This window comes from Mauremys mutica, chromosome 7 (assembly GCF_020497125.1).
Source record: "Mauremys mutica isolate MM-2020 ecotype Southern chromosome 7, ASM2049712v1, whole genome shotgun sequence".
NCBI lineage: Eukaryota > Metazoa > Chordata > Testudines > Geoemydidae > Mauremys > Mauremys mutica.
The window spans coordinates 109817783-109845659 of record NC_059078.1 but is presented as its reverse complement, the minus strand read 5'-3'; the positions used below and the strand labels follow the sequence as shown (position 1 = coordinate 109845659).

The 27877-nt window shown below is 39.0% G+C and overlaps 1 protein-coding gene across 4 annotated transcripts in view; it reads right to left on the bottom strand.

The window, feature by feature from the left end:
• The window catches only part of CPXM2 (carboxypeptidase X, M14 family member 2), a 126331-nt gene that overhangs the window by 19948 nt on the left and 78506 nt on the right, over positions 1 to 27877 (bottom strand). For all 4 annotated transcript variants that reach the window (XM_045025689.1, XM_045025688.1, XM_045025691.1 and 1 more), the window contains 6 exons: positions 22007 to 22091; positions 21205 to 21355; positions 11922 to 12010; positions 4037 to 4160; positions 2026 to 2222; positions 131 to 310 (listed from right to left, as the gene is read on the bottom strand). In XM_045025689.1, the coding sequence (XP_044881624.1) occupies positions 131 to 310; positions 2026 to 2222; positions 4037 to 4160; positions 11922 to 12010; positions 21205 to 21355; positions 22007 to 22091 (826 nt within the window). The remainder of the gene's footprint in view (positions 1 to 130; positions 311 to 2025; positions 2223 to 4036; positions 4161 to 11921; positions 12011 to 21204; positions 21356 to 22006; positions 22092 to 27877) is intronic.

Genomic DNA, 27877 nt, shown 5'->3' with positions numbered 1-27877 from the left:
CTGATTTAAGTTTCTGAATAAGAAATAGGTTCTTAAAAGCTTTTCTACAAATATCTTATGAGGTTTCATCCCTAGTTCACCCCACCCTTCTTTTGCCTCTCCCTTTCTCTCGGGGGCTACTTGTACTTACTGTAGCATTTTCAGAAAGGTACCATTCTGGAATTGGAATATGATGATTTGGGACTTTTCTCTGAAATCTCTTCCTATCTTCAGCTTCCCAAAGCATGGTATTTAAATCAGGGAAATTATTGTTGATGTCAATGCCATCCTGAGTCCATCTTCCTAAAGACCAGCCTCCTAATTCCGAACCCTGTGACAAAATTTTCAAATCATTCACTGTGTTATCACCAATCAAGCTTGTATTACATTGAATAGCTGCATGCATCTTTCTGTAAAAACATAAATTCAAGGTCTTAAATGTTTGTAACTACGTATGATCCCAATGAACTCTTTTGGAGAATGGGTGTTTGCTATCTTGGTCTAATTCTAGCATTGGGAATTCTATTCTGTCTGACTAATCTTTCTGCTGAAGTTCCCACTGGATAAACTGCTCTATTCTTCAATCTCTGGCTGGTAGTGCTATGGAGTGTTGTTGTCTGTACTGCATTTTTTCCCTAGAGTGACTACTTCTCTGGCAGGAGAATGCATTCTAATTGTAGTGGACTATGGACTGCTCTAAATTACAGCAGCTGGAAGCTGCACAGGGATGACTTGATTGGATGAGGCTATGTGCTCCATCATAGTCCCATCCTGTCCCTGACATGTTCCCTCTACGCTAGAGAAAGTGGTATATATAAAAAGTTGACTATATTGGGAAATCTTCAGTAGCCCTTTTATGGCCAGTTCAAGATTTCTTTGTGTCACTCCAAGAGCACAAAGCAACCTTAGCAGAGGTCAAGGATCTGACCTACTGTGTTAAAGATACACATACACACACAATTATCCACAAGTCTATACAGAATCAGTAAAGGTTATAAAGCATTTTGGGATCCTTTGAAATGAAAGATGCTATATTAAAATAAGATCGTTGTCATTTATTAACTATTAGCTATAAACTCCCCCCCCCAAGTGAATGAAATTAAATTCCATAATATTTAACTGGCACATCTATCTCAAGAATTTCATTTTACTAGTTTCACTCATATCATTTCATCTTAATTACTCAAAATTTCATAAACATATTTTTGGCTTTCATGAATTGTCATGGGTTTTGACCTTGATCTTTGTCATATAAGTTCAGAACCAGAAGAAAAGTTGTAATCATCTAGTACCCATTCAAATTAAAAATATAAAAAGAACAGTTATTTGGAACAAGACAAAGAATGGGCATGGAGGAAAATTTCCAGATGATATGGTAGAGGTGACAGATTTATGGAGGGGGGATGTTTGTATGTTGAGACTGAGATTTACAAACTGTGGGTCCTTTTGGATTCTTGGCATCTACTGAGTAACCCTGATAGCTGTTTCCATCTATACCTGATCAGAGCGCATGCAATTTTTCCACTTGGATGTGAATATCACAATTCTCCAAGCCTTTGTTCTTTCCACATTAAAGGATTGCAATGCACTCTCCACTGGGCTGCACTTAAAGAGCAGTCTGAAATTTCAGCTGGTGTAGATTGCAGCTGCTTGTTTGCTTAGCTGTGCTTCTCATGTGGTATACATCACACATGTGAACTATAGACAGCACTGACTACCATTAGGTTTCCAAATTCAATTGAAGGTGTTCATATTGAACTACACTACTCTATCTGGTGTGTGTCCAGGCTATCCTACAGGCAGCCTCTTTCCCTACATGCCCTCACAGTAACTGAGATCATCTGGAACACTGTTCACTCCAGTTTCTACTGAATAAAATATCTCAGTGGGTTCTGCTTTTCCTTTTGGAGTGTTGCTTTATTGGCTTTGTTCATTTTGATTACATCCAAATTTGTCATTTTTAAAAAAAAGTCATGATAATGGGAGTATATTTTACCAATCTACTATGAATAAGATAATTGCTATTAATGTTGACAGTCACATTACCACTTCATATGCCATCTCATATCCATCTGGGTTGACCGAAGGAAGGAGATGAATTCTGGTGTCCTCAATGAGGTGTGTAATGCGTGGATTCCCAGCCAGATATTCCTGGCACATAAATTGCATTAACAAAAGCATTAGCTCACGTCCAAGCACCTCGTTACCATGAGCCCCCGCGATGTAGCGAAATTCTGGCTCACCTGTTGAAAACAAATAGGACAGGAATGTAGTTAGTGGAGCAAACCAAGGATCCAACCCAACACCTATTGGAGTCAATGGGAGCCTTTCCCCTGGCTTCAGCAGGCATTGGGTCAGCCCCCAAAATAAACATATCTCAGCTGAAAAAATGTATCTTTTCTAACTTACCTATACCACTTAATTTCTCTTTCCCATTGCTCCTATCCATAACTTAATTACGTATTGGTAATATCTACAGCAACCATGTAAAGCATTTGGGATACATTTTCTATTGAAAAACATGGTGCAAAATTATATTACATTATTTTGTATTTTCCAATTACAGTAAAACACTGATATAGAACACCATTTAAAAAGACCTATGCTTTTAAAAGATAACATGACAAATCTCTTCACAAATAAAGGATCGATGCATAATACAGAGTTTCTTGCTGACTGTAGAATACATCTCTGACCTCAGGCATTCTTTTTCATTCATCTAAAACAATGATTCATACTTATTTGGCAAGGTTTAATTAAATGCCACAATATTTGTTGTCCTTTACTGCATAGTTCTGACAGGATGTATTCAACTCCCCTTTAACCATGTATACCACTAACAAACAATATGTACGGTAGACTATTATACCTAGTGACTAAATTCTTCCTTCACAGGCATGTGATGGGAGAAGGGGGTTCTGTCTGCATCTCATTGGTAGTGTTTGGAATAATTCTATCCTTCAGAATGTCACTAAACTAGAAAATATGGAACTAAACTGACACTTAATGAATTAAGAAGGAGTGCACATACTGCATATGAAGACCATTGGCTAGATTTTTCAAGTGGCCTCCATAAATATGCTTGCAATATTTGAGGTTGCAACCATTTGTGTGTAGTAATTTCCCATCTAAATGCTCGATTCTGCCCAGGGAAATAGACATACTCATAATTATTACATGGGCATTTGTGGGGCAGATTGTGGATGCAGTCCAAGAGGGCTAAATGGACTGAATGGGTAAGTAGTTCCATACTATGCTATGGAACCCTTTGCCTTGGTCTAAGTTCAGCCAAAGTGACTGGTTAGTGATAGCTGATATTCATTACAATGTTAAAGCCTTCAGTGGCTTATGTGGTGTAACTTGGTGGCCTCAGTCCAGATCACAGAGCTAGACCATGCCACATGGGTACAGCTAAACCTTGACTGTAAATGGCATTGTGCAGTTTCTTCACCTGAGGCGGGGCAGCACTGTGATGAACACAGTATGTGATGCACAGCTCCCCATCATGTGCATTGCTACATCTTTTTTGTCAGCTAAAGCTTCCTCCCCTCTATATACCAGTCCCACCATCATATCAGCATCCTTGTTGGAATTCTCAATTGAGAGACAGAATGGGTCTGTAGACTGAACTACAGTCTCACCACCAGACACTATGCCCAGAACTCAGCTGAGACACATTAGTGAGGCAATGGAGGGAAATTTGAGCTGCCTGTACTTGTGGTACACATATTCTATAGATAAACATGAAATTTCAGTCTTGAGGGCTGTAAGCCAACCACATTCCACTGCACTAAAATCCACTCTATCTTTTAAAAATCTGTAAATACTATAACCCATAAGCATTAATTAATTGGATCCCACTCCCATAACGTCTTCTATTTATGTTCAATCTTTTCTTCTCCTATTAGAAATAACGCTGAAGTTCCTGCCACACACATTCAAAATCATTGCTGCAGTGAACCTAAGTTTCTTCAGTGATAATTGCTGCAGACGTGTGGAATTAAAAAAATAAAATAAAACCACCCTGAAATAGATTTAATCAGAATATAATCCTAACCAACTTCGTGTTCTCCCGGGTTGTCTGAGATCTCGACAGCATACAGCTTTAGTCCTTGGTGGCTTTTTCCAATGTTGTAAATTCTCGTGATATTCGGACACATTTCATTCACAACTTTCATCAACTGTCAAAGAAAAAATGATACAGTTATGTATATTTTATATACATATGTACTAAATATATATACAAAATATTGATTATAATTCATTCAAGGTTTGGATGATTCTATGATCCAAAACTAGATGTAGGGGAAAAATACTATATTCATTTTAATTTTTCAGAGATGTTAAAATGAAAAGTTGAGGCTGAAAAACAAAAAAATTGTTGAAAAATCAATTTTGGAGATCGTTATAGGTCTGCTGGCTCAGAACCAAATGTTCATTCAGCTAGAACAAGTATAACAGTCTGCTGGAGTAGTACTGTGTGGGTGAAGTTCAAAATCCTTCTTACAGCTGACATTATTTAAATTAAGGATCTGAGAGGAGGAACAGTCATAATAAAAATAAATAAAAATAATAATACTTTGCACTTCTGGTATATAACACTTGACATTTTCAAAGCACTAACAATAATTACATAAATAATCCTCTCAAGACTCCTGTGAGATAGGTAAGTACAATAATTACTTCCTTTTTTTTTACAATGGGGCCTGTGACACAGAGAGTTAGTGGCGAGTTGTGATTGGAATATGGGGGTTCCAGGCCCCTAGCCAAATATTCAGTCCATTAGAGGATACCTCCAGAAGCACTGTACCCATGACCTCATACTGGGGTTGTGGTTCTGTAAGAGGGAAGAACATCACCTTTTGAATCATTTAAAAACATTTTTGTAGCATTTTGATTATATCTGGAGGCCTCCACCTGAGTACAGACCAAGTCCAACCCTGCTCAGATTACAGTATGAAATCTGTGGTAGGATCACAGCAGGAATTTATATGGATGTGGAAAGAATAGCAAGACAAGCCTCATCTGAAAGGGGGAGAGCATGCTACATAATCTGAACTCTCCCCACTGTGTGTGGACATACAGGAAAGAATGGAAACTTCTCATCTTTCATCTATATGTCATGGAACCTTAAAACTTTTCAGAGGTTTGGGGTTAAGTATCTGTAGCAAGGCCAGTCACATGCTACTACATGTGACATTGCCTGGTTCAAGGTAGCATCAGATATGTGCATGGCTTATGAGATTAACATAGTTTTCATATGGGGTAAAATTTCTCTGACTTGGTGATGGTTTTTTATCATTCACATCTGTAAATTCAAAGATTTATAGTTGAGTATGCAGTTAATGTACACGACATTCAAACCTGCTGAACTGTAATGTCTGTCTTGTTGCAAATTAACTTCAGTGTTGTACCCCAAATACTGCTTGATCATTGGTGATAACTGAGTTCAATTTTTGTACTCCCAGCATCAGTATCAGTTGGATTAAAAGAAACAAATGTATGAGTTCAAAGCATGAGGTCCTAATAAGAAATAAAAGAAAACAGTTTTGAATGATAAGAAGGGCCTTGATTTTGTTGCATTGATTTTGTTCACTGGAAAGGATTATTTAAAGAAAAGGATTTTACTGTAAATTGGAATCTGAGGGAATATGGATTAGACAAATCATTTCTTTACTAGATTGTACATACCCTACTGAACAAGTATTGTAGCATAACATAACTTTGTTCTTGCAGCATTAATTTAGAAAAAATACTGGATGACAACAGGGCTGATGATTTTAGGAATGCAATAATTAGATATGTCCAATACCCAGGCTCCAATTTAGCAAATCTCAGGGGAAAACACAATTCACGTTGGTGAAAACATCACCAAAAGAGTGCAGTTCTATTTATAATCACATTGCAAATAGACTAAATGATGTGATATTTTCGTAAGTTCACTAAACACACCGACCAATTTTACAAACAAAAGAACAACTTTCTTCAGTCCATCCTCATCTGGAAATTGCAATGCAAAGACACTCCCAGTGTCTTAATTTAAGACAAATTCCTTTAGTACTATCATCATCATCACCGCCATCAATGTTTTGATATTACAGTAGCTTCTCCATGCCTCAACTAGGTCAGGACCCCATCATGCTGGGTGCTGTACAATTCGCAAAAGACAAGACAGTAACTGCCTCAAAGGGCTTATAGTCTAAAAGATATAGGGGGTGGATGAACAATTGTAGCAGGGGAGAAAGGGAAGATGACTTGCCCGTAATAAGAGCACGTGGATCCATAGGCTAGCTGTGTGCACAACTTGTAGGTGTAATAAGCTGATCAGTAACACTAGTATTGGCTCACCTACCTATCCTGGCACATACATCAATTTTTGATTGAGGATATCTGGTCAGCAGTTTTTTGGGACCATTATGGGACCTGTTTAAGTATGAGTTTACATTTGAAGGGTCACTTTGTGACCATTAAAGTGAAAAATTATGAGGAACTTTCCTTACCCATAATAAATGGAATAAAACCGGAACCATTTTTTGATTAATCATGACGTCCCTATCACTTTTCGCTCCCCTACCCCATCCTCCTCCTTTTCCCACTCCTCTATTTTTTTTCTCATTTATTCTTTAATTTGGTCTTAATTTGCATATTAGTAACTCGTTATCCTCTGACCTTATCAGTTAGACTATATCACCTGAATATATTTGTTACTCCAACTATAAATGCACATTTAAAATGAGAATAATTTTTAAAACTTTCCACTATTTTGTTTAAGTGACTGTTCTTCCGATGGTAGTCTCAAAATAGGACACTGGACCAGAAACATGTATTTACTGTACCAGGCAAATTCTTTTTATCTTGAATTATCTATCATACAAAGCAGAATGAGTAAAATGTATAGCCATTGTGAAACACGAAATAAGGTCTATTATAGCAGGATGGAATTCCCTTTCTCTAATTTATAGATGTAAAAGATGTATTTGACTCATATCTATCCATCTCGGTTTTTACTTAGGCTTTGATTCTGCAAAAAACTCCACATGGGCAGACTCTTCCGCCATTTTCCATTTCCCTGTGGACCAATGCACAGTCTCATCAAGGACTAGGGGAAGAGAGCTGAAACATCTCAAATATGCCTCTCTCTATAATATGTTGGGCCCCAATTCAGGAAAGCACTTAAAACCTTAAGTTTATTCTTATTCAGGAGAGCACAGTGAGCCTGATCCAGACCCACTGAAGTCAATGTAAATATTTCTACAACTTCAGTATGCCTTGGATCAGGCCCTTGAACTGGGGACTGAAATCAATGTGAATATTTCCGTTACTTTAATGAACAACATGCTCATTAAGCACATACTTAATTTTTAATTGGGGCCTACGTGTATTATGAATTACATTTTTCATGATCTCTTAGTATTCTAGCAGAATCAAGCAGTGCAGGAATACTGAAGATAGTTCATGTTTCCATATAAACTCACATGTTAAGGGGTTTACAAACTAGGAATAAAAATTCAGTCTATATTTAAATGTGGTGCACATGATGCCAATTGTGAAGTAACTTTTATAATTTTTTACTCTTAAAACTGAGTCAGCCCCTCACCCTGGAATTTTATAAAGAATAAACAGTGTTCCAAACTAATCCCCACACTGAAGTATGCTGTGTTAATCTCTCTCCTTAACAAATTCCATTGGATCTTTGGCACTGCAAGGTCTTCCGCAGAGGGAGTGATGGTACTGAATAAGGGATATGAATGAACATTTTTTCATACTCATTTTTCTTTCCTATCTACAGTACAAATTGCACAATAGGCCATCTGAAACCTCAGACAGCTTTTTCCTTCTGCCTACACAAACTGTCAAAGACAATCTATGGTAATATGCAGTCTGAGTCTTATTAACAACCAGCAGGGTTATAAAGCATTTCCAGGAGCAATTTGGCTAATTGACAACTGTTATTTGTTTATAATCAGCAATTATTTATTCTATTAACACACTAGGAAAACTGCATAAATTCTGCCAATTTGACTGGGCTCCGCGGGTGTGATTCTCCCCTTCTCACACAAAGGGAATGTGTTTTGAATCCAGAACTAACTGGCCACCCAATCTTTGGGGAAGCAGTAGGAGTGCAATACAGCTCAGCTGAAAATGCTCTTCTGGCCTATGGACTGAAATAGTGGCCACTGCCATTTCGTGCACTCTGTGAAGGGGTTTTGGACACTGGATCCACTGAGGGACCAGTCCTGTGGTTCCTTCCCAGGCCTAAACACAGAGCCCCTTTATTCACTGGACTTTTGGGGGCTAATGCAGAAACCACCTCAGTTGTATCTGAGGGCTACAAGATTCTCAGAATGGCAGGACTGCCCCTTTCCCCACAGCCCTAAGGTGGTGCCAAGTGGCGTATGGTGGACCTTGCTCTGAGCCTCCAGACCTAACTGTATTTCACCCTCCAGTGGAGCTGTTCTATTGGTAACATACACAGTCCTGCTGAATTCAGAGGAATTTTCAATATCATCATCATACCACCTCCATAATTAAAGATGGGCCTGAGCTGCAACATTGGATCAACTTTCTCAAATTTCAGGGCTGCTGGGGCCTGATTCTCCCTCCCAGAGGATACAAGTAACTCCCACTGAAATCAGGTAATATTTTCCAGACAAAAATCAGAGCCTGAGCATTTGTTTCAGTCCATTATAGAGACAGGGCCCAGATTTGGGATCTGAATTTTTCTGAAGTTTAGGGATGTTTGGATTCCTGGTTTTGGTTCAGGCCCCTTTTTTTTCACAATGCGCAAAATGCTGTAAAAAATATTTGCTGGAAATAAAAAGTATCTACTCCCAAATTACCTGAAGTTTCGTCTGCCTTAAGTATAGTTAGGGGTTTGGTTTAGCAGAAGGGTTTTGCCTTAATTATCCTATTCACAGGCATCCACGTGTGATCAAATGCCCACTCCCTAAATTATTCTGGGGAGTGCACACTTTTGCAAACCATTCTAACGTGCTCATGTACAAACATGAATGCAACATGAAAATACTTTTTAGACTGTATCCTAAACCCTGCTCTCAGATGCATGGAGAATGTTCACACTGATTTCACAGAGAGCTTTGAATGCACTTTTGCATGCAAAAGTTGACTATGGTAGGTGATGGGGTAAAATTCCCTGCCTTTTGTAAATAGCTTATGCATTGAAGCCTAAGATAGTGGTTCCCAAAATGTGGTCCATGGAGAACTTTCTGCCGATCCCTCTCTAGTGTCTATGATAAACAACCAGAGTGGAAAACACATTAGTTATCTATCTCGTCTAACATGGTCAAAAGTGAAGTAGTTAACAAAGCTGTCATTAATAAACTGCACAGTGAACACGTTATCTTGAATGGGGAAAGCTACATGTCTCTTAAAGCTGTTGTACCAGGCTGTCTGTTTAAAGACTCAAAGACAATAATTAAATTCTCTAGTGTCACCAAAGGTACGTTGCAGTGATATTAGAGCTCCTCCAATCCTACCCTGCACCGTCTGCCTGCTTGCCCAATAACAAGAGTGCTACAAAATGAGCTACTACTACACAGAAGCACACAACTTGAGAAAGCCCAGCAAAGGACATAGTTCACAGCTGACCAGTTCACAGTCCTTACCATTGTTTAATCGCATCTTGATTTTCTCCTTCTAGAAGAACTAGGGAAATAATTCTTTTTTAAGCTGTTTTTCAAAGATATTTCAAACCTGACCAACCTGTCTTTGTGCAATTAGTATCTAAAATGTATTTACATTTATTGTTCTTGACACTAATTATGCCAATTGAGTTTCTACTTGTCTAATCTTTGTGCTAGAAATATAGGCCATGAAATCTCTAGTGAACTAAACGTGTGACTCAGTACACAATTGCTCAATAAAAATGAATGATGACTCATGCAGTATAAATACACTGAAGATTCAGCACCCGGATAATGATTCACATACTTCAAGTCCAAGCATATTATCTTTATATTTGAAGAGCAAGACAGGAAGAAATATTTCTTTAGCACATCCCACACCTATGTCTGGGGTGATATAAATCTAGATTCCCCCCCCCCCATTTAAAGTTAAAAGGGTGATAATTAAGGCTGGTGAATCTAAAATTAGACTGACAGTATTAGCTTTCTTTTGGTTCATGGTCATTTACATGGCATGAGTCTGCTGGTACCTATTGTGATCTCCCTCATCCCTGAGTCCATTTTTATTTGCATCTACAGTGGTATTAATCCAAAATAACTCCTTTGATTTCAGCTGAGTTAACCTCAGGGGTTCCCAAACTTGGTTCGTGGCTTGTTCAGGGTAAGCCTCTGGCAGGCTGCGAGATGCTTTGTTTACCTGAGTTTCCACAGGTACGACTACTCGCAGCTCCCAGTGGCTGTGGTTCGCCGTTCCCGGCCAATGGGAGCTGTGGGAAGCAATGGCCCGGCCCGTGCCGCTTCCTACAGCTCCCATTGGCCAAGAACGGCGAACTGCAGCCACTGGGAGCTGCGAGCGGCTGTACCTATGGATGCTCAGGCAAACAAAGCATCTCACGGCCCACCAAAGGCTTACCCTGAACAAACCACGAACCAAGTTTGGGAACCCCTGACTGTAGATTTACACTGGGGTAACCGAGTAAGGAATCTGACCCTGCCTCTCTGTTTTATTCATATGATCGCACAATATAATGACATATGCCACAATTCTGTTACTCAAGAACTCACGGTGTGCTATCAAGGAATGAGCCTATTGCAATGTTCAGCACTCCGGATAGTCACAAGAGCAGACTGTTGAAACAACATGCATGGGTACATGCCGCCACCACTGTGGAGAAACCTGTTAGGATTGGATGGAAGGTTGACAAAGAAAGAAGTTGGACTTTTAGCCATATATCGCAGCATTCATTTTTGTAGCCAGATGGATTTGTTCATCAAGAGACAAGTTTAAAAACACTGACATTTCAAAGCACTGTACATTAAATGCCAATTTTAAAGTTGCAAATGTCAAATAAATGTAAAGTTTCAAAAGCCATTTTGATGTAATAATAGTCACTACAGCAACAGAAAGAAAAATCATATTTGATATGCTGTGTTCATACTGATGTGAGCTTACAAAAATTTTAGAGACTAGCACACCAATGCACAAATCCAGATAAGACCTTATGTTCACAGATGAAACTAACACAATAAAGCTCTGATTTGTAAATAATCTTTCCAGGTTTATAATATTTTATTTTGTATCTCTCTCCATAAAATACCTCCTTCAATGCACACAATTTTGCTAGTGACAAAGTCTAAATATCCTTCTCTTGCAGCTTCAAGTCATTACTCGTTTTTAATGTTTTCCATGTGGCATTTGAGAGGAAAATGCTCAGCTTAAATAACTCCAAAATATTATACAAATACATATTTAAGGACTTGTACTAACAGATGCATAAACATGACACTGGATGGAAATATTAGCAGGCTGATCCACTGTCCATTGAAATCAATGAAAAGACGCCTACTGACCTCAGAGAGATCTGGATCTACCAGATGGCCAAAACATGAATTGTTAGGAAAAAGCCATGTGCCTTTTAAAGTAGGTTACCATAAAAAAGAAACCTGCTTTTTGAGGTCTAGAATTTATTTCCTGTAATGGTTTATAACACACCCCAATATTCTGTCCAAAGGTAATAAATGAAAAATATCAAGTTCTGTTGATGGACATTGAATTTCCTTTGTAAGCTCTCACAAAATAACTTGGCAGAGGTATTTTTGGAAAAGACTTATCTGCAGTTAGGATAGATTTGGAAAATGCACAGTTCTCAAATTCCCATAAATTTGCCTTTCCCCTAGTATACTCTAAAAAAATCTAAGGGTCGACAGAGCTCAACTACCTAAAATAAGGACCCCAACACAACCACCCACCTCACGTATACACATGCAAGAACTGAAATTGCATTATCTGTGGCCTACCTGTCTCATTTCTTTGTAGTTGTGGTGTTTAAAATCAAGATCATCTGTGGTTGTCATTTCATTTCTTCTGTGATAATAATTATTTGGGTCTGAGAAAATAAATTTTAAAAATTGCATATATTTATTAACCATTAGCAAAGGGAAAGATGCCAAGCACAGAGAGAAAGTGTTTTACTCTGAACGCCACTCTCCTACTCATATTTAATGAAGACTCTTTTAAGTAGCTGAAGTAAACAAACAGCAGCTTTGAAATATTACTAATTACCATACAAATCAACTCATTAAACCAAATAGGACCAAGTAGGCAGCAATATTACGGTAACTGAGACATTTGCTCTGCATTAACAACTAAAGTTTAATAGGAAAAGCAAAAAACACATTCCACTCAGTGCTTTGTAAAAGGGCAAAAGACACTAGAAAATAATCAAGGCATCAGTCTGATGTATTTAAGAAAGAATGGAAACACCACTTCAAAAGAAAAAGCCCCAGCAAATGCTATGTTTCTACTAGAATAATTACCGTAGTTACGGTAGAGAACCAGTTATTGCTGAGCATTTTCAGAGATTATGTACTGCCTGAAAAACATTGGGTCTAATAAATAATGGATCCACTTTTAGTAGTAAGAAATATTTCTAGTTAAGTATTTTCTTAAACTCACTGCATAAGTTTTTGGGGTTTTTAATTTAAAATTAACAGACTATTTTCTTTACCATGTGGATATAATTTACTCTGTGTGATGTGTTCCATGAAAACATTTCTCAGCAGAAGGCAGGCCATCACATATCTAATTAAACCAACAGGATGACAATTAATAATTAGTATCAAGTGAAGATGGAGGTGGAACAAAAACCTGTGCTTTCTTGCCTTTCCAGGTGAGTGCACTGACAGTTCAACTAAAGAAAAAGGTTGGATGAGCTACCCAGTTAGGAAAAAATCAGAAACACTCCCAACTCCAGCTTTTGCTCATTCTAAGCAGTGAACCTGAACCACCATTTTTGGATGTTTCTGAAATGTTAACTAAGTTTTTCACTCACACCAGGGATTATTTTTCATTCTTATTCTGTTCTGCACTTCCATGTTCTAGACTATACCAGCAGTGCTGAGATACTTTAAGAATTCGCTCCAGCGCTGTTGTTAGAACATGACTATGGGAGCGTCAGTAAAGTCTTGCTCCTCCAAATCCTAGCCATCCAATGGAATTTGCTGTTGTCTGATGGGTCTCACTACAAAAAGACCACCTGATCTCAGTTGGCTTCCCAATTGGCTATAATACAAAGCCAATCAGATGAGCAGATATACATCTTGCCTCATGTGCCCACCAAGCAAATTCTGTAGATTCAACAGATTAAAGAAACTTCAAATAAGCATCTGGATTTTCAGATGATGATTGAGACCTAACTGGGGAATAAATTCATGTAACTACCTTAACCCCAGTGGTGCTACAATAATAATAAATATGGCACCTGAACTGAAAACATTTTAAAGGTCACACCACAGTAATATATCTGAAATGCAAACCACACAATCTCCTCTTCTCAGAAGAGACAGAATATGGTGTGTTTAATGACACAGAAAAAAAATCATTAAGATAAAAATAAACATCTTAAAATTGTCAGGATACTCTAGGTTTTCTCAATCATCAGCTGTGAAAACATACAGTAACTGATTTTTCCCTAGTACTTAAAATTCCCTTCCTTTAAGAGAGATTTTCAAAGCCTGGCTTTTTGACCATGCATTAACTGTTCATGTCATAGGAATGGTAGATAATGATATAAATTTGGTGGGTGAAACCAAAAAAAGGCAATAAATGGGACCTCCCATTTCCATTGAAATCCCTGAAAATAAAAATAATCCTACAGAGGGAGTATTGCACCTCTGGTTCTACTTCTAAAATGTGCACAATCTAAGATCTCTTGTGAACAAACATTAGCATTTTGCCAACCTCTATTGTCAGTCTGTTTTGACCATTGATTTTTCTGTTGCAGCAGGAATAGAGATTAGGAAAGTATAGAGCAAAATGCAGAAGACAAAAAAACAAAAAAACAAAAAACCCCAACCAACCAAAAACCCACTATCATTTGCTGTACATTAAGTCCACCTTGGCAACAACTATTTACTATTATGCAAACAGAAGATAAGACCTCATGCAGCTAAAACCACTATAGCATTTCAATTGTAATTTACTTATTCATTCCTGGCATCATTTCAAACAATCCCTCCCCGTTGCAGGAAAAAGAAACCCTGAAAGTCTGTATGATTACGATGAATTCAAAAGAATCTATTGATTTTTTCCCTACTGTCAAGTTCTATTTAAGCCAGCACCACAGCTAATTTATAAACTGGCTGGCAAAGGTACTTTGAAAAAATAGTTTCTGACATCCTCCTACCTCTACCCCTCCCAAAGTGAAACTAGATAGGGTAAAATACAGAAATCAATTGCACTGGCAGGGGGATGGACTTGTGACCTTTTCCATGTCCAATTCTATAAGACTATGTGGATGAGACAGAGAAAGAAATCATCTCCACAATATCTAATTCCTTCTCAGCACTAGAACATTGAGGGTTTTCCAAAAATCTAAACTACTTTTATAACACAAATACTTATAACTTTCTGCTCAGCTCTGTCATCTTCCCATTCTACCCCCCCCCCTCCCAATTTGTCAGCTTTATCTCCTATTGTAGCCCGTCATGAAGACTGTAGGTCTCTGGGGCAAGGACTGTCTCTTTGTTACATGTCTGTACCATGCTTAGCAAAGTGGGGCCCTGAACCTTGAATGGGGTTCTTAAGTGCTACCATAGTATAAATAATAATAATGATAAGCAGAGAGTAATTATATATTTTTTAAGTTTCTAGTGTTCTTTAGGGTTTGATACAAAATGCTGTGTATAAAGAGAGTCTCACAAAGCTGGGAGGGTGAACTCATCACTCTCAAAGCAACTAACATGACCAAATAATAAGGATTCTCTTTTTTTTAATTCACAGAGTTTGCATCCATCCTAATACCACATTGTCTCAACTTCTACAAAGTTGAACTTCTCATGGAGTTTGCTGTTTGAAACCTGTACTCACACTATAGTGCCAAAAAACTTCTACAACTGCAGTTTGCTTTTTGTTTGTCCTATTAGAAAAGTTTTTCTTTATAGAGTGCTATGGCTGAGATGTTCAATGCAGTCTAAAAGATTTAGACATACCTATTAAAATTAAAGGAAGATAGTGCCTAAATCCCTCAGACAGTTTTGAAAATGGAGTACTTGTGGCACCTTAGAGACTAACACATTTATTTGAGCATAAGCTTTCATGGGCTACAGCCTACTTCATCAGATGCATAGAATGGAACATATAGTAAAAAGATTATATATATACACACACACACACACATACTGTAGTGGTGCCCTCTACTGGCCCCTTCACAAACTCAGTTGGAGACTGCTCCAGAGTAAATGCACCAGTGCTCTTTTATTGTTCGTGCCTGTCCTCGCTACCTACTATTTACATATCTTAGGGTACGTCTTCACTACCCGCCATATCGGCGGGTAGCAATCGATTTCTCGGGGATCGATATATCGCATCTCATCTACACATACACAAGTCTATTCCAAGTCCCCACCCGCCCCACCTCCTGCCATCCCTGTCCAGGGCTGGCTCAAGCTGCCTGGTGTTGCCACTCACCTGAGCCCCGCTGTGCATGACTAGCATCGCGCTCCCCCTCCACTCCCGAACATTCCTCCACATCCCATTAGAGGAGTATGCCCCACTTTTTTGGCAGAATTGGGCATTTGTCCCGTTTGCTCTTGCCAACTGGTCATCACTTGGCAAGAGCAAACAGGACAAATGCCTAGTTTTGCCAAAAAAGTCAGGACGTCCAGGACAGGGCTTAAAAACGGGACTGTCCCAGCCAAAATGAGATGTATGGTCACCCTAAGAATCAAGGCACCAGTCCACAGCAGTCAGCTTTCTTTTAACTGTTAATAATAAGCACGTTTAAAGTTTATTCTGGTTCTAGAAATATTACGGATTTTAGCAGCTTTCCCCATTCTAAGCATAGGAAGTACTTGCTCATAACAATATTTTATGTAACAATGAGAAGTGGAAGGAATCATTCTGAGGGCAACCATTATATTACTCTGTGCTAATATACAATCCCTTGATGAATATATAGGGATATCCATAAACTACACCCAAGTCCCTTATTGAATTTAGACTTATTTTGATGCAGTCCCCACATAGGCAAAAATTTCCAGGAAAGCTCATTTGAATTTTCCTAAGTAAAGACTTCAGGCTTTAGCTCCACAAGGATTAAATTAAAATACAACGGGCCAGAGTGTGACCTGACAGTGAGCAGTTACTTTTATAAATAATCCCACTGAAGTCAATGGAACTGCTTCTGTAGATGATTGCTTATCAGTAGGGTATGGGTTTGAGTTATGATATGGCACATAGTGAGTCCATTGGTAGACTTAAGAAAGAAACAAACAAGAAAGCCAGGAATGTTCTGTAGCTTATCTGAAACAGCTAGTGAATGAAGCATCCACTGCAAAAAAGAGCAAGCCATCAAATAGGTTATATACCTGTACTTATGGTAGTGTAAGTTATTTTTACCTCTTGAATCAAATTTGAAGAATTCTGAAAATTATATCATGTCATGAATTTATTCTATTAAAAGAATCATCTATTGGGGTGATCATTCTCTGACACAGTAAATACATGAAAACCTCAATTGAATTTTTGTCTCCTCTAATATTTGGGTATTTTTGATCATATCCAGCTTCTTTCTGCTTCATATTACCTTTGAGAAAAGACTGGAAAGAAAAGTACATCTATCCCTCTGAGGCAACTGCAAAAGACTGTATGTGTCAGTCTGTATCTGTCTAAGTAGCAACATTTTTGGAAACTAGTGAGGAAATTAAATAAACCAGTGCCGCCTTCATCATCTTTCTCTTCTGCTAGTGACTGTTGTATCATCACCCTGCTGCAGAAAAGACTTTTTGCCATCTCTCCTTCTACAAATAAACATGCCTTGCCCTCGATAAAACAGGAAATCACTTGATATGTCTGCTGAGCCAGCACCTCCATAGTTGTGTAATATGTTTGTACAGTTTTCAGTAGGGCTAATGGATAGTTTAATCCTCCCTCTAGAAAGAGGGGCTGATCAAAAGTATCCTACAATGCACAAAAATGCATATTATGAATATTACATGAACATTTTTATGATAAATATGAGAGCATCTTAAAAGATTCAGTTCAGATAATCATTCCCCACATTGGTCCATAAATCAGACTATGGATCTTATAAGGAAAGATTTTCTCATGAGTTTTCCAGTGATATATACTGTAGTTTCCAGTCCTGGCTATTTCTAGGAAATGCATAAAAAGGCAAACATATTTTCAAGTTAGCGAAACTTTTTAGCATCTCCTGAATGTTTGGCTTGAGCTTTGGATGAAGATTTGTATTGGTTCTTATTTTGTCTAAATTGGCCCCACAGCCCTAGAGGTAAAAATCTTTCTTCCAGTGATCATCCTTCCTCTGTAAATTAGTGCTCATCACATTTGAAAATCAGGTTACCGGTACTTATTAGGAACTCAAATAAGTACTTAAAAGGATAAATTCAATCTCTTATTATTCAAATTCTTGGCCTTAGGCACCTAAATAAGTTTCATGATTTCAACCCCCAATTGCCTTTAAGCACGAATAAGCCTTTTTTATGGAAAATAATGGGAGGCATGAAGATATTCAACACTTCTAGAAATCAGGAAACATAATTAGGTGCTTAGGTAAGGATTTAAAGGTAGGATTTTCAAATGCAACAAGGCCTACCTCTGCTTCCAGTGAAGCCAGTTCAGAGTTATACCTCTTGTAACCTTTAGCCTAGTGGTTAAGGCATTCACATGAGATTCAACAAAAATTACGAAAATGTTCAGATGTTGTTCCACCCTGTCCAACTGCATACTGTATAAATCCCCATCAAAATCCTCAGCCTTTTCAAACATTCCAAAAATAAGCAACCCTCCATATTTAATGTGCATTTTTCACTGGCTATGATACTGTCTGCCTTAATGTCAAAGACAAACAAAAACAGCCACTGCAGAAAATGGCCCCCATAAATAACTAACATGCAGAAGCATGTGTGATGTTGCACTCCATAATGCTTTATAGAAATATGCTTATGAGTGTAAATATGACATAACTGGAATATGTTTTATGCTAGATATACCATGTAACATATCTCTGCAAAGTTTATGATCTACTGAATATATTCATCCTATTTGTATGCATGTATCATTTTTGTATTCAAAGTTATCAATATTGGCTATGTACTTCTCTGATTTTAAGTAGCCTCAGTGAAGCATTTGGCCAGCTTCTTGAGAAAAGACTATTCCCAGTAAGTGCCCAATCAAGAAACACTTAAGCTGACAATGAACCATAAGAGACGCCAATCCACATCTGAGCTTTCCTGGGAACGTGGCATCGGCCTGTAAAGTTCTGAGTCATGCATGGACATGTGATTTGTCCATGTGACTCCAAAACTCCATTTTGGAGCTGGATTCTGCATAGGAGAGGAGAGGGGTTTCTACCCACGAGAGAGGCCCCTGGGAAAACCCCTCCATTTTGTCTTCAACTGGCTCAAGAGAGAGCCTCTCCACCCCAAAGAGATGCCTGAAAGAAACTGGAAAAAAGGGCAGTAACTACAGGGATTGCTGGACCCAGACTAGAAGGAGGCTAGTCTGTCAAAGAAGCTTATTGGAACATCTCTGAGGGTGAAATTACCTGCATTGTTTCCTACTGCATTAGGCTTAGACTTGTGTATTTTATTTTATTTTGTTTGGTAATTTACTTTGTTCTGTTATTACTTGGAATCACTTTTTACTTATTAATTAACCCCAAGTATGTATTAATGGGGAGAGGGGCGCAAACTGCTGTGCATCTCCCTCTATCAGTGTTATAGAGGGTGAACAATCTATGAGTTTACCCTGTACAAGCTTTATACAGGGTAAAATGGATTTATTTGGAGTTTGGACCCCATTGAGATCTGGGCATCTGAGTGCTGGAGAAAGGAGCACTTCTTACGCTCTTTTCAGTTAAGCCTGCAGCTTGTGGGGGACGTGGTTCAGACCTGGATCTGTGTTTGCAGCAGGCAAGCGTGTCTGGCTCAAACAAGGCAAGGTACTGGAGTCCCAAGCTGGCAGGGAAAACAGGCTCAGAGGTAGTCCTAGCACATCAGGTGGATATAAGTAAGGACCTGACACTGTTTCCATTCTAATCCAAGATGAGAAGGAAATCAGAACTTGGCCACTTAAACCAAAGTGCAGGAGAGCTTGCGGTTACAAAGGGTCATATTCTGATCTCAGTTACATCATTGTCAATCGACGTAACCCACTGAAGTCAAATGAGTTACTGTGAACTATCTTATGATGAGAAAGCAGAATTTGACCTTTGTCAATTGTAGTTTTTCCAGTATTTATAACATAGTTATTGTATTATTAAAAACATTTACTTTCCAAAGTACAACATTTTGCCTCTTTTCTTCTCTGGCTTGAATAAAGCAAGTTCAGTTTTACAGAACTGACAATAAACAGTTGTAAGAACTTTCCACCTTTCCTGTTGCACATGTTGCTCTCCACCATGGTATCAGTGTCATCTTCATTATCCCCTGGACAACACTATGCTTGTCCCTCCTGTGCACTTGCTACTGGTTCCATGGTAATAAGAAGAGCTTCTCATTTACTTCTGTCTGACATCCAGTATTTTAAAGAATGTGCCTGTAGACACACTAACCAGAGCCATGGAATATACTTAAAATGGAAATCTGAGGTGCTTATTACTCTTTGCTGGTCCACCAGGTTCTTTCTGCTGAACTTTCAATCAGTGGGATGACCCTACATCAACTGTGGAATTGGCAGCAGCAAGTCTCAGAACAGGAGCCGTTAAGTAGTAATGATCAGCTCTAGAAAGGCAGTTCTCTTTCTGTTTCTAGTATTTTTGAAAATACTATTCATAGCCCCCTGCAAAAAAAAAAAAATCTATCCCTAAAATACCAGAATTTAAGTTTAAAGATAAAAGCAGATGAAAGATTAGGATGAGCAGTCGAAAACTGTAGAAAAGACTTGAACAAACAGATATACAAATATATATATACACACATACAAATATCTATATATAAACCTGACACTAGGCTATGTTATGCTAACCCAGGGGCCGGCAACCTTTCAGGAGTGGTGTGCCGAGTCTTCATTTATTCACTCTGATTTAAGGTTTCGCGTGCCGGTAATACATTTTAATGTTTTTAGACGGTCTCTGTCTGTAAGTTTATAATATATAACTAAACTATTGTTGTATGTAAAGTAAATACGGTTTTTAAAATGTTTAAGAAGCTTCATTTAAAAATTAAATTAAAATGCAGAGCCTCCTGGACCAGTGGCCAGGACCCGGGCAGTGTGAGTGCCACTGAAAATCAGCTCGCGTGCCGCCTTCGGCACCCGTGCCATAGGTTGCCTACCCCTGTGCTAACCCATAACTGAGATAGAAGCTTGAGGCATTGTGAAATTTTGAATGCCCTTTTTCTGGAATGGCCTTGACTTAGTTTCACCTTGTATATGGTACCTAGTGAAGCACTAGATATTTTTTGCAGGAGTATGATTAATGAAATATCTAGCATTTAAAAGATCTTTTGTTGACTTTCAGGATGTGTGACTTCCGTAGTCTTAAAGGAAAATGGAATCATTTGCCACATTTAAAATTTACCAAGAGTTGGTAAATTTTAAATCCAGGTTGGATTTTTCCCCCTAAAAGATATGCTTTAGTCCAAGCACAGCTATCAGACCTGAAGCAGGAATTTATTCAGGGAAGTCCTTTAGTCTATCTTATGCAGGAAGTCAGACTAGATGTCCATAGTGGTTCATTCTGGCCTTAAAATCTGTGACTCTAGGCAATTCACAAGTGAGCCTTTCAATGCATCATTCTATTAACACTCTGGTACATGAACACTCAGTAAGGTTTATGAATCTGCTCCTCAGCTTGAACATAAGAGCAATTCCTCATTAGATCAGATGTGTAATTTTGGTTTATTAATAATGCCCATTATACATATCTTTTAGTTGCATTTGAATAGAATTACACTGACACTATCGTTGTAGCAGGGTAGAATGTATTTCTGTTACCTTTTACACAACTTTGATTGCCCATTCAAGAGAGAGCTATTAATGCCAGGATAGGCTTTAGGACTCCTCTGGTCTTGGCAAAGTTTGTGGGCAATCCTGCCAAATGTAACTGAGAACTGTGCTTACCTGGCAGGGGGCAGCCTAAGATTTCCAGTCTCATACAGATGCTCCCTTCTTCGTACCATGACCGAGGGTTTATACGGATATAACGTGCAACAATTGGTACTGGCAGTTCATTGAGTACCGGGATCTCTTTCTCGCTGTTTCCTTCAAAAATCTATTCAGGTTCAAACATACAAAAACGTCAAGTTCAGTTCAACAGGGCTCTCCGAACCTTTGGTAATAACATCTGGAACTAGATCAAACTCAAAGTTGGAATGAGATTGTGCCCTGATAGGTAGGTGAGGGGAACTCAGAGATGAATTGCTCTTCAGGGGGAACACGCTCTCAGCTCAAATATTAGTGGGCCAGAGTAAAAGGGGAAAGTATCACAGTTCTGTCTTCCTCACCGTCTCTCTCAAACAACGTGCACCCTGCGGGCATCCTCATCTGCTGTAAATCAGTGTAGTTCAACTGACATCAATGGATTTATACCAGCTTGGGATCTGGCCCATGGAGGGGACTCTGTATTTGATCTATCCCCTCCTGTGTGCAAGGAGCGGGAGCAGGCCAGTTCTTCAAAATAACAGATGGTACCCTGCAGATCTACACTGCAGAGTGGGTCAGGGACTGGCAGAGCTGGGGCAGGAGCACTCAGACAATGAGAAGGACTAGGGGGGATACATACATTGTCTCCCTTTTAGCCTCACAGAGCTTCTCAAGAATATATACTACTACCTGGCACATCAAAAGTCAATATGATTCTCTTTTTTCCCCAAGTAATGCTTTCCCACTATTCCTTGTGGTGCTCTTGTTCTGTGGTACTCACCATATCTCCAGATCCATTTTTGACAGTGATCCATGCGTGACTGTCATTGCTCACCATTACTTTATAAGACGTCACCCAGTCACTCCTAGACAGAAGGCAAAGGGTTTTGTTGTTTGTTGTGGGGTTTTTTTTTTGTTTTTTTGTAAATTGATGCAAGTGTGTTTAATATAGCAACACTCATAAAACTGCTAATTATGGAAATCCCAATTGGCAAAGTAATGTCAGCACTTGGCTGGTGAACTGAAATGCAGAGCTAGTTTTGGCAGATGATTTAAAAACCTAAGATGGTTGTGCTGTTCATTTCCAAAGATAATGTTCTGGGTTTCCAGAAAGAGGATCAGCCCTCTCCTTCCCCCAGTGTCTAAACACATTCTAGCCCCTTTGATGGTTTATCCAGACCATATGCATCGACTCCAGAGAATTTGCATTATCCATGAATGTTGCCCACTCCAGCCACAAAACATTATAATTCCTATCGTTACTGTCAGTGAGGATGAAAAAAGTAAATAAAGACTCTAGGAGTAAAATCCCCTGAATTTTAAGCAACAGCATTTCCATTCAGTGGCTCAGCCTACTTCTAATAACAGGCTGTTTCCATTTCCAGGTGCAAAAATTAGGGGTGCATGAATCCTGAAAAGTTTGGTGTTTTAAGAAAGAGCATTTGAACTGAACCCTGAAGTTGGGTTCACAGCAGATGGAAAGGAACCAACCCCTACAGGTTCACAAAGAGGTATCTTGCAGAATACCCAGCAGGCTGGGGCCCTAGCCAAGTGGGGATTTTGGACACTACTGCAATATGAATAAAAAACAGGAATAATATGGTCCAAGCTCCATAGACTTGAACTTTTTAGGGGCCATCACCTGCAGCCAGACCTTCTCTACTTCCAGTAGCCAGCCCCAGGCCAGGATCTCCCATTCTTACCTTATGGCCCTTGTCTTACACAGCTAATCAGGGCTTTACGGAGGAGTAAGAAGCCACCGCCTCTATGCTCAAGTGAATCAGACCTATCCAGATCCTGTGGTCAATCTGGTATGGAGCACAGCCCCTATTCACTGGTACTCCCTACTGTGAGTGGAGTTGAGATAGTAGAGGGGGGCAGGGAAAGGGTGAAGCATTGGCTCCAATGGCCCCCTACTCATGGACCAGAGGAACTAGTCAGGTGTGAGAGAAGAAGTAAGCTACACCTTTTGAAGGGCAGCAATCACTTATTTCCTTCTCAACCCCTCCTTCCTGGGTTCGAGAGCCAGCGTGGATCAGGGGAGTAACCATCTCCCAGAGAGGTATGTCTGAGTCACAGTGCCTGGCTGAGATTATGCCTGGGAAGATGTAGCTCATGAAGCTCCTCTATCTGGGGCTAAACTCATAATTTAGCCCCCAGCTACTTCTAGGAAGTACTATAGTTTGTTGGTGGGTAGTAAGGGAGGCTGTGTAGGAGCAGGATTTTTTAATTGTACTATGGGAATTAATGTATGATTTGATTTCATCCTGCCAGCCACCCTGTTTGAATAGCAGAAAGGAATGACAGACCAGAACAATCCTTATGACTGATTATGGTCACCCTTTTGTTTTATGATAAGTTATGTCTACTATGGTTTCCTATATGTATTACAAATTAGGCACTCTAATTAAATATACATGTCTTTGTTTTAAGGCTTAGAAAGTAAGAGACGGGATCTTGTATTGTGTCTATGTTAAGGGATTAGAGGAATGTTGAAGGCCTGGGGCCCCGTGTAAATTGTTTTGATTATAAGATTTAGGAAGGCTTAATTTACAATGCCTTTTCTTGCTCAACATAAAAACTGCTGTATACCTTTAACTGTAAAAGACTGTTTGTGTGAATGAGGAATGTATGCATCAGGAAAAGATAAGGTGGGAAGACCATTGTTATAGCCAAATGGTCAAGGAAGAAGGAGTGAAGAAACTTAACCACACCATCAATGCGCAATGAAGGAAGGGCAGATTGACGACCCTAAGGTGAAGACTGGCACCCCTTAGACAATTGATTAAATCTAAACCAGGACAGGATGACCCTCTCGGAGGTGTATTGGAATGTTTACACCAATTAAGAAGTAATCAGTCGAAAACTGACACAGCAAAATCCATAGACTTCAACAGAGAAAAAGAAAAGCAGGGTGCTTTGCCATAGGGTTTGGGTTCGTCTTGCCACACTCCAGGAGCATTGGATTGTGACCGACAGAGCCCAGCTCCCTTCTGTGATTAATCTGACTGGCCACTAGATTAATCCAGACTCTGGACTGGTAACGATAAACATCCACTGGCAGGACTGTGTGTGTACGTATGTGTATGTGTGCGCATGTGTATGACTGAAAAGCATATGCTAACTGCTGTATTCTCAATAAATGTGCCGTTTTTGCCTTCTCCTCTATAAAAGAGCCCATGTGCTTTGTATAGCATAACAGCTGGGTGGCAAAAGGGAGCTTCACCAGCTTTCTAGCCTTCTGAACAATCTCATCCCATGTTCACCAAACTTCTGCAAGTCGGGAGACTGATGTTTTCCTCCCTCTTCCATCATGAGGTGACCTCCCAGATAATGAGTAAACCAACCCCTGCTAGTAAAAATATAATGACTTGTGGGGCCTTACCTGCTACTGAGTGTATCTTACTCGTAGGAGTATTCCCATTAAAGTAAATAAGATTGTAGATGATAGTAAGCACATAGGGCCAGACTTACAAAAATACTTAGGTACCTACAGATGCAGATAGATGCCTAGGGGGATTTTCAAAAGTGCTTAGGCAGGTTAGGAGCCTGGCTCCCATTGAAAATCAGTAAGAATGAGGCTCTCAGCAGGACTTTTAAAAAGATCTCTGTAAGTTAGGTACCTATGTGCATCTTGTATATCTGTCCCCCATGAGCATTTTCCAGACCAGTTAATTGATTTGCATTTTGAATCAATATTCAGCCTTTAAAAAAAAAAAAGAACTTTCCCATTACTACTAGTTTAAATTGCAAAAACTTGAATATTATCAGAGACACTGGACTTTTTGCCTTTGTACTTCAAAGCTGAAAAAACACCCACAAAACACACACTGCTGCAGTATTTTTAAAATAATTGTTAAAATCCAGACACCCTACACAGAACGCTGTATTAATTTTCTGTATCTCAATGCAGGATCTCTAGAGACAGGGGATTTACTGGGATATAAGTTCTGAAGTGCTATGCTGGCATCTCAAGTCTTTCTGGCTGTAAAAGGATACAAAACAATATAACTAGCAACTTCAGAGCTCCGTATACATTCAGTTCACTTATAGTAGCATCTCTCCTTCCCTGATCTTGTTAAATAATGTGGTGGTTGCCCTAGGAAAGCCACTGTGATCATAAATTCTACAGATTTGAAGAGGCAGATTTACATCCAGCAGAGATGGAAATGAGGAATTTAGGAGACGACCCCTGCCAAAAAATAAATTTCAGTCAAAAAAATGAAAAAAAAAAAAGCTCAAGAGCAGAGTCCACACTTTGAAATGTTCACACACACATGCGTGCACATGTACACACCCACAAAGGGATTTATTTTTTGCTATTCTCCATGGCAACTTGTCAAGGACAGGAGGCATAACCAAAAGGTCAGAATGGGTGACCAAAAAAGGTTTTATTGCAAACCCAAAGGCATCGTTCCTTTTCCTGCCGCCTACTACAATGCACCTCAGAATATTTTTATTTGGATTTTGTAAATAAAATGAGGATGAAAAATAAAAATCAGTCCTTATTCCCATGCATCTGACAAAGTGGGTATTCACCCATGAAAGCTTATGCTCCAATACATCGGTTAGTCAATAAGGTGCCACGGGACTTTGTTGCTTTTTACAGATCCAGACTAACACAGCTACCCTTCTGATCCTTATTCCTTGGTTTCCTTAAGGAACTGGTTTTGAATGTATTGGAAAAATAAATCAAACATTGAGTTTCTTTATGTCAAGATTCCAGATCATAGCTGAAATTCCATATAACTGAGAATGTTATAATACTGCAGCACAGATGTAGAATGTAAAAACCACCAGTCTACGACAGTATTAAACATCTCTTTCTTTGATATCATGGCAAATGTTCTGGTCCTTAACATTTTCTTTACTGACAAGAAATCATGTGGAGGCTAAAATTATATTCTTGACTTAAGTGTTTTTTATGCTACCATCTCCATTTTGATTTTCTCACCTCACACACTTGTAAATGTCCACATTTCTACAAAAGGAAAATGGGCACTGATCAGACTTGAACCTGTAACTTCTTGGGAGTGATAACAAGTAACATGCTTCTCAGATGAAGCCTGTCAATTAAAATACAAATGTGGCTAGATCTTACCCACAGATACATGTGCAGCTTGAAAGGATTGTACAGGATTGGTGGTAGAAGATAAGCCAGCCTAATATGGCAGCCCACACATCTGGTCCTCATTTAGCAGTGGTCTGTGGGTTAGGAAGTATCTGATAAACTGCAACAAATAAGCACACCTTTCCTCTTGCTCAGAGCAAGAAAGTGACCCCGTCTCTCCCACAATGTGATGTGATCTGGCTCCAACTGACACTGTTTGCAAACTCCCTTTGAATTAAATAATGCAGGAGTAGATGAATAGTGAATTGTTCTTTCTCTGAGAAATCCTGCCACAACCAGCAAGAGTCTCTTTGTAGAGGAAACACTGGGCAAAATCTCTGTTTCATCTTGCTGAACTGACTACTTCAGGATTTAGCGCATGCACTAGACTAGACATTAGCACGGAGATTTGAAGACAATAACAATTTTAATAGCATTTCATACCAAAACTTCTCAAGGCTCTTTATAAAAGATTAGGGTGACCAGATGAGAGGAAGAAAATATCAGGCCACATGGGGGTTGGGGGAGGGGTCCACTGGCAGAGCAAAAAAAAAAAAAAGGCCGAGTGCTGCCGGCGCGAAATATCGGGACAAATTGCGGGACAAACACCTAAATATCAGGACGGTCCCGATTTTATCGGGACGTCTGGTCACCCTATAAAAGACGTATAAACATTTAACAACAGAACTTTCCCATTAAAGGGAATATAGGACTACTTTTTAGTATTTTAGGCATCTATAGCTCTTTTACAGAGAACATGCTGAGAAGCTGTGCTGAATTAATTCTACAAATATCAGGATCTACAATAGTCCAGTAGTATACTAAATCAGAGGTACCTATCTGCCTTGTGAACACATGAAAACCTAATACATGGAAATTCCCTATAACAGCATCATGAAAATACTGAATTCCTTATCAAACTATTTCCTGTGCACAGGACAGATAGTATAAACCTTGTTGGTAGACAGTCTGCCATTAAAGGGTGTAGATGTTGTTTTGTTGTGTCTGCTCCACAATGTTCTAATATAGACATAGATTTAAATGCAGCTTGCATGACCCTCCCACAAACCAAAAGGCATGAAGGAAAAAGGCCTACAAATGACAAGAAAGATGGATCTATTGGGATTCAGCTTGATTCAGGTGTTTCCTACAAAAAACATTTCTACTTTTAAGTCATTTCTGCCAGACTGTCTATCTCTGTAATAACACATCTACAAAAGATAAAAATGGTCTGCCTTTGTTGTGAAGATTTTATCATCTCTGTGTAAGTTTTATTAATCTCACAGAAGACAGACACAAAAATCAAAACACAATTGAAATGTCCTGGGCGTGGTGCATCTTTTATTTTTGTTATTTAATGTTTCTATATGGTATGCATTTTATCCATCTATGGTACTTCTGTGCTCCCATTACTCTTGTATCTAAACACCTCACAACTTCTCTGTGACATACGAAAGCTCTACTATCCCGATTTTACAATGGCAGAGAAGCTAATTGACTTGCCCTGGATCACACAGGAAGTCTGTGGCAGAGCAGGTAGCA